Source organism: Podarcis liolepis (assembly GCF_965112155.1).
Source record: "Podarcis liolepis genome assembly, chromosome: 9".
Classification (NCBI taxonomy): Eukaryota; Metazoa; Chordata; class Lepidosauria; order Squamata; family Lacertidae; genus Podarcis; species Podarcis liolepis.
In genome coordinates this window covers 28,961,624-28,980,689 of record NC_139564.1, presented here as the reverse complement: position 1 = coordinate 28,980,689, position 19,066 = coordinate 28,961,624, and the positions used below count along the sequence as shown (strand labels likewise).

Below are 19,066 nucleotides of genomic sequence, written 5' to 3'. Positions count from 1 at the left end.
AGTTCACTTTGAGGGTGCAGTTCCAGCATGGAAATGTAGATCTGCAGCCCATTCAGTTGTGCGTGCATTGAGAATACAGGCCTAACTAATTATTTTTATTTCCCTTGTTTTCATCTTACATTCTGCAGTCACTGCATTGTACAAACTTGGCAAATAAAGGAAGCACTGTTTGGAGCTGGTCCCGAAGGGCCCCTGCATTTCAGAGCCCTGTTCTCAGCCTGTAAAAGGCAAACATTTTGAATATTTTTGCAAGTGAGAATTCCTGGGGTGTTTTGATGCAACTTACTGAGCCTCTGTTAAGCTTGCAGCCACCATTTTCGTTTCCCCCAGAATGATCCATTCCGAGGTGCATTTAGGGAAAGAAATAGCTGCAACCAAAAAAGAGTGAACCTCACTTTTTGGGGTGCCATGACCATCATTTTCTTTCCATTCTGGGAAAACTGCCAGCAGCCTGATAGAGGCTCAAGAACTTTAATACGTCTCCCCTCCAAAACAATAAGAAAGAAGGGGGTGCAGGTTCACCTTCCTCTTTTGATGAGGTCCCAAACTCTTCAAATGTAAGCTGGTGGTTCTCTCTAGAAAATGTTTAGCTGAGTCTTGACTGGCCTGTTAGAGGGACCATTTTGCTGCATCCCATCTGGCCTTGGGTCATTCAGTAGGAACATGCTGAGTGTGGCACTAATCTACACTGCTGCACAGCTATACTGGGTCAGAGATTGGCCGTGCTTCATTCTGACGTGCAACAAAGTCATAGGGTTGTATCCAGCGCTGCACCAGTAGGGTCCACAGATGCAATTGGACTTCTGTCTCCTCTTCTCCCCCTGCACACACCTCAAAATCTGCTCCAGCATGTCTACCAACCCAACTGCACCACTCTTAACATTAAGAAAAGATAAGTGGGAAGGAGATGGGACCCACCAACACCCCAACAAGAACTGAGCATGTTCAATGGCTGTAGAAGGCTGACTATCCCATGATTCGAAATGGAAAAGCAAGAGGGAAGAGAATGGGGTATCCTGAACGAGGGTGTTCCATTTTGCAACGTGCTGCAAGTCCCGCTTGTGTGTCATAGTATATGTGTTAATTCAGATCTTAGGGGTGACTCATAAGAGGGTGGAGTGAGTGCTAAAACCATTCATGTAAAATTACTTTGATGGGATTCTTTTTGGGAAGCAGATGAATAACATTTTCCATGGTTCTCCGTGTGTGTGTGTGTGTGTGTGTGTGTGTGTGTGTGTGTAAGTCTGAGTTGGTTTACAAACAGGAAAAAGGAGTGGTAGCAACAAAGTAATTGCTTAGGTCACACTGTATTTTAGAGCAGACTGGCTGGGAAGTTAATTATAGTAATCTTAGCTGCTTCATCACAGGACAAGTTCATCAAATGTTATCGCTTTCCATTTTAATTTTTTTTTCTTGCCAAGAGAAGGTTCCTCCCAGGGCAGGTTTTCATGGTTCCCAAAGTATCCTTCATTCTGGTACCTTTCTTAAAAAATTAAAATTAAAATTCAGCAGTATTTCAACCTCCCTTGGGAGTATTTTTAAAAATGCAGTGTGGTGTTGATTTTTAAAAATTAAGTACTGCTTGGACTCGGCCAGTGATATCCCACTACTGTATTTCTAGCTGGGAAACCACACTACTGCTACTGCTGCTGCAGTGTGTCTTTGCAAGAAGTACTCCTCTTAAATGAGAGAGTGAGCATACACCTCCACCCTAGTGTTACACTATGTTTTGCCCGCTACAAAATGGGTGACCTTCCATGGTCTAGGCCTATGGCTAGGACAGACACCCTGGTAGACAAGTGGGGGGCCATAGCTGGTAAAGCACCTGCTTTGCATGCCAAAAGTTCATTTCCTTGCATCTCCAGAAACACGCTTGCCTGAAACTGTTGAGAGCTGCTGCCAGTCAGTGTTGACAGTGCTGAGCCAGATGAACCAGTGGCCTGACCAGTTATACATGGCTGCTTCCTATGTTCTATAGCAGGGGTCGGCAACCTAAGGCCCGGGGGCCAGATGCGGTCCAATCGCCTTCTCAATCCAGCCTGCGGACGGTCCGGAAATCAGCATGTTTTTACATGAATAGAATGTGTCCTTTTATTTAAAATGCATCTCTGGGTTATTTGTGGGGCATAGGAATTCATTCACCCCCCAAAAAAAATATAGTCTGGCCCACAACATGGTCTGAGGGATGGTGGACCGGCCCACAGCTGAAAAAGGTTGCTGACCCCTGTTCTATAGAGCATGCAAAAGGATTGTGGAAAAGCCATAGTGAATGGAGCATTTAATGAGGTTCTCCAAAATAATATATTGACATTGCCTTTTGGGACTGTTGGTTGTTTGAGTAGCAAGATTGACACAAGTCTGCTTTTGCCATGACACAAATCCAGTATCACTTGAATAATGTGATGGTGAAGCATTAAGCACGTGCAAATACTTCAACTTTGCAGTATGCAAAACAGTTACTCCCTTTACCAGTGTGACACACCTTATTTAAACAGTTAACTGCTTGTGCCACAAGAAACTCTGGATTCTGGGGATTTGTTAGCGGATAGGTCTGCTTTATAGAAGCGGTTGGGCTAGATGATTGCATGCAGCCTTCCTGCTTCATGATATTTATACGTTTCTAACCCAAGTAGTGAAGTTCCAGCAACTGCCAGTGCATCTTGTCTCGGAAAGGTCCTTAAATTAAGCACCATTTATGGTCTCTTGCTAGATCACATGGGAAGCCACTGACATTTTAATGTATGAATCATTCATATTTCAAGAAAGGGTGTGAAATGGATAATATGTGACTGACCATAATTGACCCCCTTTTGCAAATAGCAGTCCTTGGAATGATTGTACAGTGGTACCTTGGCTTAAGTACTTAATTCGTTCCGGAGGTCCGTTCTTAACCTGAAACTGTTCTTAACCTGAAGCACCACTTTAGCTAATGGGGCCTCCTGCTTCTGCACCACCAGAGCACAATTTCTGTTCTCATCCTGAAGCAAAGTTCTTAACCCAAGGTACTGTTTCTGGGTTAGTGGAGTCTGTAACCTGAAGCGTATGTAACCCGAGGTACCACTGTACTTAAACACAGATTGATTGTATACCTTAAAAACAGCCAAAAGGCATTTATTAAAAGAGGAGGCAATTTCATTATGAAGCACCTTGTTGTTGTTTCGATTTAGATCCCATCGTTCCTCCTGAAGGGGCCCAAGGTGACAAATATATAAGTAATGAAACTAAGAGTGAGGAAAGGGTGAAAGGGGGCATTGAGGTATTTTGTCCAAGGGACCCCCCAAAAAAAAACCTTGATCTATTACTGTGATAAGGTATCATTCCAGAAGAATGAATGTGGCAAATGTAGTTCTATAAGGGATAGTTCAAAACTTCTGTTGCTAAGTAGAGTGGAGTTAGGTCCCAAGCCTAAGCTGCCCCTTAGACATTTAAGGGCTTTGTGGCTAAAGCTTTTCCCCTCTGGTGGTTTTCTTCACAATATGGTAAAGTACATTTGCTTTTGGGAGAGAAAACCTTAACTCTATTTTCTTCTTCTGATTTTAACAGGAGCTGTTTAGAGCTGGTGAGCTGAAATGGGGAACCGATGAAGAAAAGTTCATCACCATCCTGGGGACTCGCAGTGTGACTCACTTAAGGAAGGGTGAGGAGAACTAACATTTTGGGCTCTCTTTTTAAAGGACTGTAAAACAGTCTTTTTAAAGGACTGTAATACTCGGCCAATAAAGCGAGATGAGCGCCACAACCCCAGAGTTGTCCACGACTGGACCTAATGGTCAGGGGTCCCTTTACTTAATCATCATACTGGACGTGCAAGTGGTGGTGGGGTGAAGCTTCAACAAAAACCAGGTCTTGGTTTTCTGTGTGGGGTGCCCTGGTTCTGATCCAAGGTGAACTTGACCTGGTTTAGAACATTTCTCCTTGACATGCTGATTGTGGGGTTATAGATAATACACTCCTTACTTTCAATCTTAAGTAGAATGGTCCATGTTACTTTCCTGAACACTTGAATTCATTACTATCCTGGCTTCCTTCAACTCTTCCCAAATGTTGATTGTGTTTGGATGGGTGTAGGCTTTGTTGTGTTTGTTTGGAAAAGCAGAAAGGAAGCAATATGTAAAATACACATAATTGCTATGTATTCCTTTTGTGTCTTTCAGTCTTTGACAAATATATGACTATCTCTGGCTTCCAAATTGAAGAGACAATCGACCGTGAAACTTCTGGTCCACTAGAGAAGCTTCTGCTGGCAGTTGGTAATGAGCAGTCCTAGTTGCAATGCACTATTTATGAGAACTGCAAGCAAGCTGTTGGGGGGAAAGCAGCACAATGTGCTGATCAAAGAAACAAAATGGCGTCTTGGTAATCTGAGTCAGACGTGATGCTTGCTTGCTTTTTATTTTTTATTTAACACGGGGCTCTGAATTCTAGACTCCACAACAGCGCAAGGAGATAGCAGGGCAAATCTGCACATCTACTCAGTAGGGAATCCCATTGTGTTCAGAGGGCTTTACTCCCAGCTAGATGTACACAGAATTGCAGCATAGCTCCCTGTTATGCCCTGTTATGGAAATACTGGAAGGTGCCTTTTCTGTGTGAAGCACCATGCCATTCAGATAAAGTTATTTTTCACTGTTTTCAAACTGAACTGGATTGCTTTTTCCCCTTTCAGTGAAAAGTGTCCGTAGTGTTCCTGCATATCTTGCTGAATCACTGTTTTATGCAATGAAAGTGAGTACTTATTTTACCTTTCTTTCTTTCTTTCTTTCTTTCTTTCTTTCTAATGGAAAAGTTTCCAATTGGAAACGAAATGAGGGTGGTAAAATGTTGACTTTTTCCTGACTTTTTTTTATGCTGAGCACTGGATGCTCTATAGAGAGCTCACCACATTAATATAGTGCAGTAATTGAGGATTCTATTTCATGCAATTGTGATAAAATCTCCTAACTTCAACGGCAAGAAGGAGGACTATTAATCCTCAATGTAGTATATACATTCTTCAAGTATCTCTATTGTATATGAATTCTGTGTGACGTTCTCAGATGCAGCTATTCGCTTATTGGCCAAAGTTAAGCCCTTTAGTTTCACTAACTTCAGTGGGAAAAATGAAGCATGTGCATAATGCTCTCCAGCTGAAATGAATGGTACCTGAAAGTAGATTTATGTTCTTAATGGGTTGTTTATTTTACCAGGGGGCTGGCACTGATGATGATACCCTGATCAGGATTGTAGTTTCAAGGAGTGAAATTGATCTGCTGGACATCAGACAGGCATTCAGAAGAAATTTTGCAAAATCTTTGTACCATGCAGTTCAGGTAGGACTTGCTTTGTAAAACTAGTATATTTCATTCTCTTTTTGAATGGGAAATACTGACTGATGTGGCTCTTTTCTTTTTAAAATGGAATGCTGTGGGTTTGTATTTTAGCTGTCCAACTGTTACAATTTTGCAAATAGAAAAAAAAGGCCACTTTCCAATACATGTGAAATCTGCCATCATGAGGCATGTAGGCAGCTAGCTTATGTGGGCTCCCATTCCTGGGCAACCTCCCAGTCCCGTGTCAGGAGGGGAAACTAAAGGCAGGCAAACTAGTTTGTCCAATGGCTTGCTGGATTTCTGGTGGCTGGATGGAAGTGAAGACAGAGTAGCGTTTCCCTTTTATTTCCAGGCTTTCTCCCTCCCATTTAAAGGATTCCCCCCCCTCCTATTGTTGCCAATGGAAGGGAAGATACACCAGTCCTGATGTTGGTGTATTTATGTCCCCATCCTCCATTTTGGGTGTGGGGAGAGTGTCAGGGGACCGTGAAACCTATGACTCCTTCAGATTCATAGCTTTGCCGCAATGTATCTGCTGCATCCTCCCTTGCTTCTACTGATGTCAGTATGTCAGCATCTGTAATGCAAGGCAAAAATCAGTAAGGCAAAGGGTGGTGGAGGTTTCTGCAGCGGCAAGGAAGGGTCACATGGAGTCAAATCTTCCTCTTCACCCATGAACAGGGACATCTGTATGCCTGCTGGCATTCCCTCCTCGCAGCCATATGATTTGCACCCTTAATTGGCTTAAATACAAGTATTCTGGTTTAATTGATATGTACATAGAGCCTTCCCCTTTGCCTGCATTTGCTAAAGGATATCAAAGTTGTTTAAATCCTCCTTGCAATGTTTAGGGTTATGATTTTTTGGTCTGCCATTGGAAGGCAAATAGATGTTCCCTCGTTTTGTATTTTTTTATATATATATATGTTGCACAAAATAAATAGCTTTCTGGAGAACTTTTGCTTACCATTCCTGAGTGGATAGTCATAAAAATGGATTTCCTGCGGTAGAAAAGCTGTCATTTGTCAAGAATTTCCCCCTGAATCATTACTGACTCATTGCCATTTGATCCCTGTCTTTTGATTTGTAGAAAGATACATCTGGTGATTACAGAAAAGGCCTTTTGCTGCTCTGTGGTGGTGAAGATGACTAACTGACGGCGATATGAAAGCCAGAATCTTAACTCCTGCCTTGTGCCTCCTTCCCGCTTTGTATGGCTAAGCTTTCCATTGGCATCTACAGCTGCAGCCTTTTTTTGTGTTTCTCATGGATATCCTTGCTATCAGACGCAATGTGCATATCATTAGTATGATGATATAGTAACACTTACTGTTGAAATCCATATCGGATCCCATTCATAGTATTGCCACTCCTTTCTAGGGAACTGCCTGTTTTTCATTGATAGTATTTTATGTTAGTTTTATACAATGTTAACGTACAGGCTGCTCTTGAAAAGATTAAGCCGGCCAGTTGGAAGTCATGGGGCTGGGATCAGGCTATGCTAGTTGCACATTGAGATCAATGTGACAAGAGGCACTTTGTGACTTCGTGACTTAAGTCCCATTTAACTCAATGGGGACTAAATGCAACTAACATAGTCTGGATTCAGCCTCTTTTGTGTAAAATAATTTAATGCAAAGTGCCTCTTGTATAAATGTGTCCCCCTTGTTTTGAAAACCATGTTGGAAGCCAGGAATCTGGTGCCTTTTGTTATTATTTTGCAAAAAAAAAAAAAAGGAAGTAAAAGACATTCCAAGAACTAAAACCAAATTACTTTTTAACCTGAACTATATTTTTGCATTTGTACTAATTTGCAGAAAGCTTCCAGTAATGGCTTTGAAATTGTGAGCTATGCATGATCTTCATGTATTGTAATGATTTGGTGCTATTAAAAGGAACAAAAAGCCTACTAAATGATATATGGAGGACCAATAAAATGTACCCACAAACTATGAGCTTTCTGAATACTTGTGGTTTTATTAAGCAATTCTTCCCCAGAATATCTCCTCAGTTTTGTAGAATTTGTTCCAGTTCTCTTATTCTATGTGTAGGAGAGAAGAGCTATGTGGATCGCTGAAATTATTATTATTATTTGTTTCATTTCTATACTGCTTTATATTTTTAAGAAAAATCTCAAAGCGGTTTACAGCATATTAAAACATCAATAGAACAACCAATAGAACAATGTGAAGTAAGTCAAATATACAGTCAAAGCAACATAATTAACAGAAAACTAAAATACCTTAGAAGATTTTAAAATAAAACACTGCAAAGGAGGTCAACTGCAGAATACATATTTAACACAAAGTTAACCAAAATAATAATAATCAAACTTTTTTTAAAAAAAAACCACTAGAAATCTTCATCACCAACCCTTCTGATGCCTTTAATTTCACCAGACAGGTACCTTCCGACTTTTTAGCTTATCTTCACACCTCTCATGGTTCCTTTAATAAAAAAAAAAAAAAATGAAAGCAGAGATTTTTCAGGATACTTAATTCTCTGCCCTATGCCACATCCTTTTCTTTTGGTCCTTCAGGGGAATTGCAGTTTATGCACAACGGCATACATAGGTTATTTCCCCTGCTCTAACCCCAGTTACTGATTCCACACTTGGCTAACTGCTGTAACAGCTGGCATTTGGGCTGTTTCCATCATGACAGAAACATGCTTCTGAGAGGCCAAAGTGCTTCTAAAAAGCATAAAAATCTTAAGTTTTTAAAGAACAGCTTGCACATTGAGATGACTCATGGGAAGACTCTCTCATGACCCAGGCCCACAGCCAGAATCTTGTGGGGCCTAAGGAGAAAGGGAGGTCACTGCAGAACAGGCAGAGCATAAAACACACTCAGAACGAGAGGTTCTGTACCTTGGCACTCAGTGCAACTGGAAACCCAAAACCTTTTCCAGAGGTGCTGTGGATGGTGTCACAATCCAGGGATTACTGAACTCTTACCGTCCCTTCTGCCTTCCACTGCTATACTGCATCACTCAGATCCCCCCCCCCCGTTCTCATTAGTGTGTGTGTGTGTGTGTGTGTGTGAGAGAGAGAGAGAGAGAGAGAGAGAGAGAGAGAAGACAGGCAGACAGAGACTGACGACCCATTTGGAAAAGGGCCTCACACATTACTATTTATTAAATCTGTATATCACCGTATACCCATAGATCTCAGGGCAGTTCACAACATAAAATTACAATAAAACAACAACAAAGATCTTAAACTGTGGTTATTCATTTGGCAGCTATTGCCTTTCTTCTTTTTTAAAGGTAAAGTTAATGGGTTCAATGGCCCTTGTCATGCTGAGCACACAAGGTATCAGAAGGATGGAAAAAAGGTAAAGGTAAAGGACCCCTGGATGGTTACTTCCAGTCAAAGGTGACAATGGGGTTGCAGCGCTCATCTCACTTTCAGGCCGAGGGAGCCGGCATTTGTCCACAGACAGCTTTCCAGGTCATGTGGCCAGCATGACTAAACCGCTTCTGCCGCAACGGGACTCTGTAATGGAAACCAAAGCGCATGGAAACGCCATTCACCTTCCCGCCACAGCGGTACCTATTTATCTACTTGCATTGGCGTGCTTTCGAACTGCTAGGTAGGCAGGAGCTGGGACAGAGCAACGGGAGCTCACTCTGTCGCAGGGATTTGAACCACCAACCTTCCGATTGGCAAGCCCAAGAGCCTCAGTGGTTTAGACCACAGTGCCACCCGTGTCCTCCTGGAGATGAGTAGTCCCTGACAGGCACCAGCCCATTCCACATGATCTGCTGGTATGGATTTGCTGCAGAGTCAGGTCTGTGTGCTGTCTGAGTTGCTATTATTCAGGGCTGTTTTCCTGCTCTTTTCTTAAATCATTCTAGTACTTCAGTGTACTGTATACAGTGCAATGTAAACAATGACTTTCAGACATGGAGTAAATGTGCTTTTATAGGTACAGTGGTACCTCAGGTTAAGTACTTAATTTGTTCTGGAGGTCCGTTCTTAACCTGAAACTGTTCTTAACCTGAGGTACCACTTTAGCTAATGGGGCCTCCCGCTGCCGCTGCGGAATTTCTGTTCTCATCCTGAAGCAAAGTTCTTAACCCAAGGTACTATTTCTGGGTTAGCAGAGTCTGTAACCTGAAGTGTCTGTAACCCGAGGTACCACTGTATTACTGCAATAACAGTTAAAAAGAATTTGTTGTAGTTTTTAAAAATAGTCTTGAATAGGTTTCGGTTTTACAAAGAGTTGGGGGTGTCTTTTACAAATCAGTTTCAATTTTAGAAAATAGTACATTCTTCCCCAGTTTATATATATCAGAATGGCCAATGATCCGTTTCTTGTGCTATCAACATGCTTCAACTCAGCCTTTTTCATTATAGAAGTTTTTTATTCACCATTTCTTACACACTGGTTTACAGTGACTCTTCAAGAAGGAAGCTAATGGCATTGAATCAGTGGTAGCTAGTATACAATATAGTAGTGGGCAGAAAGAAAGTAAGTGTTAGGGAACAGAACCAGAGGGAGTAACTTGCAGACCACAAAGGAAGCTTTTTGGACATTGTGGCTATTGGCAGGAATCAGTTTTTACTTAATATTTGGTAATGAAAATTGCAAATGCTAATACAGCATTATCTAGTATTCCCATCTCATACATACATACGTCATTTTATTTGTAAGCTGCCTTTCCATTGTTAAAACCATCTTCAAGGCAGCTTACGACTTGGAAAAAAATCACAGTTACAAATATAACAAAAGTAGTGATAAACAATAAATAAAACACATCAAAAGTACAGAAACAAATTGAACAATTTCCATGCAAGTTCTAAAAATAAAGATACAAAAAAGCAATATCAATAACAGCTAAAAAAACCCCCAGCAACTCCTGCTAAACAATACATCAACCAAAAAAAGGCAGCGCAAAATAGGATTCTCTCATATTGAAACAATAATAATTTTGAAACTCCTTTTTACATCCTTACAAACATATCATAAAAAGAGCTAAAAATAACCTTAAATTTTCACATTCTTACCTCCTTTTTTATTTCCTCTTTCCTTCTGACAAATTGTTCCGACAAACCTCTTATCCATTTGCATCTACTTTTCAAGATTGCTTGGTTGCATATTTTGTGAAAAAACTGCTTTGCACCCAGATGAGCAAATCAAATCTAGAATCTTGGTGCGGACAAAAAGGAAAAGGGAAAAAAGAGGGAGGACCAAAAGCAGTTCTTCCTCATTTGTGCCTTGCATCAAAAATATCTTAAGATTCTGGTTTGGCAGTAGCGGCGAAGAAGAAGAAGAAGAAGAAGAAGAAGAAGAAGAAGAAGAAGAAGAAGAAGAAGAAGAAGAAGAAGAAGAAAGGCCTTTCCTAACAAACTAGTCTTGGAGACAGATCTTCCTTACTTTGCAAATGGTCCAAACAGTACAGGCTGACTTTAGATGTGGTTTACTTATGGTTCTGGTGCCATCTAGCTTCTGCCAGCTTTATTACTGTTCTGATTAACATGACTATTATTTGCAGAACTCATTATCTGGGTTACTAAAAAAACCAAACAAAAAACCACCATCAGGATTCTGTGCACTAACATGAATAAACAATATGATCCATAGTAATATGCATAATTAGTAAACTCTGTTCTGAATATATGCTATATTTTATTATTACATTTATATCCCACTTTTCCTTCCCAAGGAGCTCAAAGTAGGTTTTGTGGTTCTCCTATTTTAGGTTAGGCTAAGAAGCTGTTTGGCCCAAGATAATTCAGTGAACTGCATGGCGGAGTGGGGATTTCAATCTTGGACTCCCAGTTTCAGCACTTGAACTGTAACACTACTCAGGTACTCTGTGCAACTGTTTGCTCCCAAATTCTGCTGGCATGTATCAATAAAACTTTGCCTAGCAATTTGTGCACCACAATTCCATTATAGCTGAAAAATAGTGGTGTTTTGTTTTAAAGCATCTAGCTATTGCTGAAAACCTTTCATTAGTGATGTTGACTAAGAGATGGATATATACAGGCACCTGTAGTGAAAACAGCGCTACAGTTATGTCATGCTTGAAATAATTTTTCCGTCTGTTCAACTCATAAGCAGTAAATCTCCTAATGGCATGAATCGCCTTTCCTGAACTGTACAGAAGGATCACACAGCACACAATGAGCACATCACCTAAAAGGAAGTGGCTTGTATTTATTAAGGTACTACTTTAGTAAGGGAAGAGGAAAGGAATGGAAGCTAGCTAATTGTGCTAATCTCTGCTAATGAATCCTAGTGTTTGCACAGCTGATTCATAAATTAGTTCCCAGTGTCAATAAGAATTGCTTCTGTTCCTGCACCTGGTGCTCCAAAGCCTGCTCACTCTGGCTCTCAACTTGTGATTTATATTTTTTGCAAAAGATGAACTTCAGTAGTTGCAAATCCACTCCTTCCTGAAGACTTCTTCCTCAAATCGGCTCTCCAGTGCATCCATGAAGGAATATCATGAAGGAATAGGAATAGGCAGTGCTTTTTTTCTGGGGGTACGCAGGGGTACGCATACCCCCTCAACATTTTGTGAATCTAATGGGAGAAGAAACTATTTTTTTAAAAAAATTAAGTTTCTTCTCTAGCGCGGTGAATCATCAGTTCTGTTGCCACCACCAATGGCATCCTTATTTCCTGTTACGGTGTTTCCTGAGTCTCAGAAGGAATGACAGTACTCCTAAACATTCTTAAAGAAAAAAAGCACTGGGAAGAGGGTACAGAGTCAGGATCAATATCTGCTTTCTGAATGTGCTGAATGTTCCTGTCTAAACCTCAAAAGAGCCAGGAATGGGCATCCCTACACACCTGATGAAATTAGAGTGGACATTGCATTGGTTGAGTCACCTCCAGAGGCTCATCACAATATGGATGAGTTTCTGCATTTGGTCTACAAAAGGGAATCTACAGGCAGCTCTTGCTGAGTCAGGGAGACACGTGTTCTCAGAATTACATGCAGGGATGTGGGGATTACTGCACTAGCTCCACCCCTGTCCTCTGTCATGTCACTGTCGTTGTTTCCATCCCTATTGCTCTCAGTATGGAGTCTGCTGTGCTTGCTTAGGTTTCTGGCACAATTCCTCTACAAATGTTGGCCATCCAACACAATAGAAATGGCCCCAGTGATGCAACAAAGGAGGCAGAACTAGCTAGCATGTGTATTGCTCATATCCTTCATGTGATTCTAATCTTATGAGGGAAACTGATGCCTGAATCAAGTACAAATAAACAAAGTAAAAAGCATAGACGTATGCTTTTTAGCTGGGAGCAAACTCCAATGAACTTGGTAAATATAGTGGAATTATAGAGTCGTAGAGCTGCATGGAAGTAATCTGGTTAACCCATAGAACAATGCAGGATCTGCAATGTCAGATGCAACACAGACTCACACCGTTGGGGGCCGGATCCTGGCTTGTACCACTGCATCTGCCTCTGCTGTTGTTTTCCAAGGTGAGCTCCAAGGATAAGACTGGGTGTTTGTCCACACTTTGTGCATATTGCCTGATATACACACCATTGCAATGCCGCAACATTTTGCTGCTTTGGCTGGCAGATGTTTCGGTACAAACATTTAGAATTGAATTGCAAGTTCACCCATTCATGAAATCTAAAAGGCTCTCAGAGTTGTAAATGGTGTGCTCTTATACCCTAAGTGTAGACTATTTTAAAAAGACTGTAATTTTATCCTCTCAAAATCAGCTCTCATTTGAATGTTCAAAATCCCTGGCTGATGAGAGCTATTCTCTACCAAATTTCAACATTCTTCAGCAGTTTCAATCCCTGGGCTGACTTCTGTCTTGTTTACAAGACTGTTATATACTGAGGTGGTGTTTGTCACGGAAGCCCTTTGTTTTCAAAATAACACAATTCATTTTCACTGACTCTGAAAATGAAGACAAAGCCAGAATGCTTTCAAATGGATAAATGAAAGTCAAGTTAAGGTTGGATAAATTCTGAAAAGTTTCACATATCCAAGAATCCTTGCTTTGCAACAAGATTAGAACAGCTGACCTAGAAAGCTGGTGTGTGTGTCTGTGTAATTTATAAATTTATTTGAATTGTGGGTGTCATATAAAACACACACAACTGTGTGTTTGAGCATATTTTTTCCAAACCCTGGAGGAAAGGGAACAAAGTCTTGCACTGCTTCAAGGAGGCACAGGAAGGTTGAGCGATTTGGCACCCTGCTATAGTTAATTACCACCAAGATATTTTTAGGCCTGACAGTGTTCCTCTCTTCTGAGTGGTGAATAACATAGAATCATAGAACCCCCAGCCATGAAGGAATCTCAACTCAAACATCCTTGACAGATGGCCATCCAACCTTTGCTTAGAAACCTCCAAGAAAGGAGGGTCCACCATCTGCCAGAGTCCATTCCACTGTCAAACTGCTCTCCCCCCCTCAATTTTTAAAATTCATTTTATAACACAAATAAACAACAAAAACAGAAAAGCAAACAATACAAACAAATTCTTGTCTTATCCTTATTTTTTCTAAGCATTGTTAGGTGAGCTTCCCCAAGTCCCCCCTATCTGATTTTCATTTTCTCTCATTTTTAGCAGTTTACATATATCATAATTTTTAACCATTTTAAAAAATCACACTTACTTTTACCATAAAAATCTTCATATTTTCCCTTACAATACTATTTTAAAACACACTGTCTTCTACTTCTAACCCTACAGCCTATATCCACTTCCAAAGCTCTTCTAAGATTTAAATATTAACATATTTTTTCAAATATTCTTTAAATTTCTTCCAATCTTCTTCCACCATCTCTTCTCTCTGGTCTCAGAGTCTCCCAGTCACTTTGGCAAGTTCCATATAGTCCATCATCTTCATCTGCCATTCTTTGATAGTTGGTAAATCTTGTTTCTTCCAATTCTTCGCTAATAAGATTCTCACAGCTGTTGTGGCATACAGAAAAAGTAACATCCTTTTTGGGGATTTTACCCCCCACTATACCAAGTAAAACGGCTTCTGGTTTCTTAATAAATGTGTTTTTCAACACTTTTTTCAGTTCATTATAAATCATTTCCCAGAAGTCTTTTACCTTGGGGCACATCCACCACATGTGGTAAAAGGTTCCTTCTTTTTCCTTACATTTCCAGCATAATAATAATAATAATAATAATAATAATAATAATAATAATAATTTATTATTTATACCCCGCCCATCTGGCTGGGTTTCCCCAGCCACTCTGGGCGGCTTCCAAAAGAATATTAAAATACTATGATACATCAAACATTAAAAGCTTCCCTAAACAGGGCTGCCTTCAGATGTCTTCTAAAAGTCTGGTAGTTGTTGTTCTCTTTGACATCTGGTGGGAGGGCGTTCCACAGGGAGGGCGCCACTACCGAGAAGGCCCTCTGCCTGGTTCCCTGTAACTTGGCTTCTCGCAGTGAGGGAACCACCAGAAGGCCCTTGGCGCTGGACCTCAGTGTCCGGGTAGAACGATGGAGGTGGAGACGCTCCTTCAGGTATACTGGACCGAGGCCGTTTAGGGCTTTAAAGGTCAGCACCAACACTTTGAATTGTGCTCGGAAACGTACTGGGAGCCAATGTAGGTCTTTCAAGACCGGTGTTATATGGTCTCGGCGGCCGTTCCCAGTCACCAGTCTGGCTGCTGCATTCTGGATTAGTTGTAGTTTCCGGGTCACCTTCAAAGGTAGCCCCACGTAGAGCGCATTGCAGTAGTCTAAGCGGGAGATAACCAGAGCATGCACCACTCTGGCGAGACAGTCCGCGGGCAGATAGGGTCTCAGCCTACGTACCAGATGGAGCTGGTACACAGCTGCCCTGGACACAGATTTAACCTGTGCCTCCATGGACAGCTGTGAGTCCAAAATGACTCCCAGGCTGCACACCTGGTCCTTCAGGGGCACGGTTACCCCATTCAGGACCAGGGAATCCCCCACACCTGCCCACCTCCTGTCCCCCAGAAACAGTACTTCTGTCTTGTCAGGATTCAATCTCAATCTGTTTGCCGCCATCCATCCTCCAACCGCCTGCAGACACTCACACAGGACTGTCACCACCTTCACTGGTTCTTTCAAGACACTCACACAGGACTGTCACCACCTTCACTGGTTCTGATTTGAAAGAAAGGTAGAGCTGGGTATCATCTGCATACTGATGAACACCCAGCCCAAACCCCCTGATGATCTCTCCCAGCAGCTGCATGTAGATGTTGAAAAGCATGGGGGAGAGGACAGAACCCTGAGGCACCCCACAAGTGAGAGCCCAGGGGTCTGAACACTCATCCCCCACCACCATTTTCTGAACACGGCCGAGGAGGAATGAGCGGAACCACTGTATGACAGTGCCCCCAGCTCCCAGCCCCTCAAGACGGTCCAGAAGGATGTTATGGTCGATGGTATCAAACGCCGCTGAGAGATCCAGCAGAACTAGGAAACAGCTCTCACCTTTGTCCCTAGCCCGCCGGAGATCATCAACCAGTGCGACCAAGGCAGTTTCAGTCCCGTGATGAGGCCTGAATCCCAATTGGAAGGGATCCAAATGGTCCGCTTCTTCCAGGCGTGCCTGGAGTTGTTCAGCAACCACTCGCTCAATCACCTTGCCCAAGAATGGAAGATTTGAGACTGGGCGATAGTTGGCCATCGTGGCCGCATCTAAAGATGGTTTTTTAAGAAGCGGTTTAATAACCGCCTCTTTCAGCGGGTCTGGGAAGGCTCCCTCACGGAAGGAAGCATTCACCACCCCACGAAGCCCATCGCCCAGCCCTTCCCGGCTAGCTTTTATAAGCCAGGATGGGCAAGGATCAAGGAGACAGGTGGTTGGTTTCACTCGTCCAAGCAGCCTGTCCACATCCTCAGAGGTAACAGATTGGAATTGATCCCACGCAATTTGACTAGACAGGACTCTAGCACTCTCCCGCCCCGGCCCTGCTCCCACGGTGGCGTCTACCTCTTCCCGAATCTGAGCGACTTTATCTGCAAAAAACTTTGCAAAATCATTGCAGGAGATCATGTGGCCCGTACTGGGCCCCGATGTAGCAGGTGGTTCCGCTAAATTGCGGACCACCTGAAAAAGCCTCCTGCTGCTGTTTTCTGCAGATGCAATAGAGGCGGCGAAGAAAGCCTTCTTCGCTGTCGCTACCGCCACTTGGTAGGCTCGACACTGAGCTCTAACCCGTGTCCGGTCAGTATTTATACTGTATACTGTCAGAATGTTCTTTTCCTTTTTATTTTTTATTGTATTTTCTTCTTATTATTTATTATTTTAAACAAAGTGATAATAATAATAATGTGCACCCTACCCCCGAGACCATTCCATTATCCAGCCTCCCAAAATTTCAACACCTCTTGCGATGGTTTGACCCCTTTCCTTTTTAACAGTACAAATTTTACAAACACCTTCCATATCTCCTCAGGATCATTTTCCCCTTCTTACCTTAATGACACATGTTAATTTATCATTCATAGTTATATCCCACACCTCTTTATACCATTCTTCCATTTTATAGTCACCTTGCCCCTTCCACTTCCTAGCTATAATAACTTGTGCAGCTGTCAATAAATTTGTGAGCAAGTCCTTCATAGCCTGTGGCCCTTCCAGTCCATCATATATTGATAACAATGCTACCTCTGGACTTTCAGTCAACTTTAACCCTGTGATTTCCTTAAACACCCTTTGCCAAAAAGTTTGTATGCATTTACACCCCAACCACATGTGAACATAAGTACCGGTTTCCTGGCATCCCCTCCAACATAACTCCAAATATTCCTTGTTTATTTGATTTAATCTTACTGGTGTTAAGTGCCATCTCCATACTAAAAGGTAAAGGTACCCCTGCCCGTACGGGCCAGTCTTGACAGACTCTAGGGTTGTGCGCTCATCTCACTCTAGAGGCCGGGAGCCAGCGCTGTCCGCAGACACTTCCGGGTCACGTGGCCAGCGTGACAAGCTGCATCTGGCGAGCCAGCGCAGCACACAGAACTCCATACTAACTTGTAGTAATTTTCTTTTATCCTTATAGACAACATTCTCAGAGTGTGTTTCTCCCATATCCCCGCCCCCACCCCAGCTTTGGCTATTTATCTTCCTTGTTGTCTCCTTTTCCCACTCCTCTTTTAATTGATCTTGTTGATTCTCCATTTCTAGAATGTTCTAGAAATCTAGTTTCTTGTAACTTGAAGTCATTGGTCCAAGTACTACATTCCAGAGCAGGAGAAAACAAGCTTGCTCCATCTTCCATGTGACAGCTCTTTTAAATATTTGAAGATGGCTATCCCATCTCTTCTCAGTCTCCTCTTTTCCAGGCTAAACATAACCAATCGCTCTTCATAAAACTTGGTTTCCAGACCCTTGATCTTCTTGGCTGCCCTCTTCTGCTGGGTCTTAGTAATCACAGCATCCTTTCCTAAGAGCTCACAGACTGTTTAATTATCTGTCCTATTACCTTTCCAGTCAGTAGTTACTAGGGTCTTCCCCCACCCACTTTTTGAAAACAGCGGCAACATTTGCCCTCCACCAGTTTGCAGGGACCTCACATATGGTAATCTAATATCCAGCATAGTCTCCAGGCATGGCCAAACTTGACCCTCCAGCTGTTTTGGGACTACAATTCCCATCATCCCTGACCACTGGTCCTCTTAGCTAGGGGTGATGGGAGCTGGAGGGCCAAGTTTGGCCATGCCTGGTCTAGTCAGTTGCCTGTAATCATATTAAGTTTGGTGGTGTGTCAGCAGTGACACTGCAACTCATGTGATGGTGAAAGGCATTGGTCAAGATCCATCGCTTATGAGGGGGTGCTTACCAGGGATCATAGAGCTGGCATATCACACAGGCATGTTCAATCATCAGCCACTCTCCATTCAGGCACAAACAAGCCCCAGCTTCAGTCCACAAATATCCACACAGCTTCCGTCAATGGGCTTCCAAAAGGGAATTTCAACCAGCTTACATTCACAAATACCAGCCTGCTCCAGCCTTGCGGCATTTGCCAGCATCCAAATGTGAACTCCCCCTGCTTCTACCCACCAATATCTGCCAGCTTCCATCAGGTCCATTGCCAGACACCAGACAGTTGCTTACCATGGATATCAGCAACGTTCAAACTGCAATTCTACTCAGCAAGCAAACCTGCCTTCTCATCATTCCACAACAGCAGGATGACCACCTCCTTCTGTCTCCTAATTCTCCTCTGTGTGGAAAGAGACCACCCAATGATGAATGCCACAGCTGTTGTCCTCTTTGGGAAGGATAAAGACTTTTGCCTTGGCTTTCCCCGTGGCCCACCTTTATAGATCCACTTGTCTGCCATGTGTCATTTGTGACATCACAGGCAGTCCACAGTCAATGGCAGCAGCTGGGGAGGTGCAGCAAAACCTGCATAGCTCCTGCAATAGTGAAGGCAGCTTTCTTCGTCTCTTTCCCTGTTTGTTATTGAAAAGATGTAGAGCCCACTCCTTATCTGTACTGATACCAGGGAAGGGAGCACCATAAGCCTAGGGGCGGTCATTTTTCAGCCTAATGGCTGCACGCCTTCATGTCCAGTGTTCCAGGGGCCACATGCAAGTGGCAGGAGGGGGGGGGACAGAGGCAGAAAGGGCATGGAGTGACAAATGTGACTCTTATCTTTGTACAGGAGACGCCATTCCAGAGGATTAAGCACCCTGTATCTCTCAGGCCAGTTAAGCAAGAAACATAATCACATTTGAAACATAGACTAAACATAGAATAGGCTTCACTTCATATGTTAGAAAAAAATTTCTGTGTAGAAAGTTTATGCATT

At 42.5% G+C, this 19,066-nt stretch overlaps 1 protein-coding gene and 2 long non-coding RNA genes across 3 annotated transcripts in view; 1 reads left to right on the top strand and 2 right to left on the bottom strand.

Annotated features, from left to right (window-relative positions):
• Nucleotides 1–7,261, top strand: part of ANXA5 (annexin A5) — a 27,892-nt gene extending 20,631 nt beyond the window's left edge. Inside the window, exons 9-13 of the mRNA XM_083460350.1 lie at nt 3,544–3,637; nt 4,155–4,250; nt 4,667–4,725; nt 5,187–5,309; nt 6,400–7,261. Coding sequence (XP_083316476.1) covers nt 3,544–3,637; nt 4,155–4,250; nt 4,667–4,725; nt 5,187–5,309; nt 6,400–6,462 — 435 coding nt within the window. The 3' untranslated portion in view covers nt 6,463–7,261. The remainder of the gene's footprint in view (nt 1–3,543; nt 3,638–4,154; nt 4,251–4,666; nt 4,726–5,186; nt 5,310–6,399) is intronic.
• LOC310686568 lies at nt 327–3,537 on the bottom strand. The gene is made up of 2 exons (XR_014515994.1): nt 3,075–3,537; nt 327–2,849 (listed from the first exon to the last, which is right to left on the bottom strand). It is a non-coding gene; the product is annotated as an uncharacterized lncRNA (long non-coding RNA).
• Nucleotides 5,639–19,066, bottom strand: LOC310686566. The gene is made up of 2 exons (XR_014515992.1): nt 18,367–19,066; nt 5,639–5,886 (listed from the first exon to the last, which is right to left on the bottom strand). It is a non-coding gene; the product is annotated as an uncharacterized lncRNA (long non-coding RNA).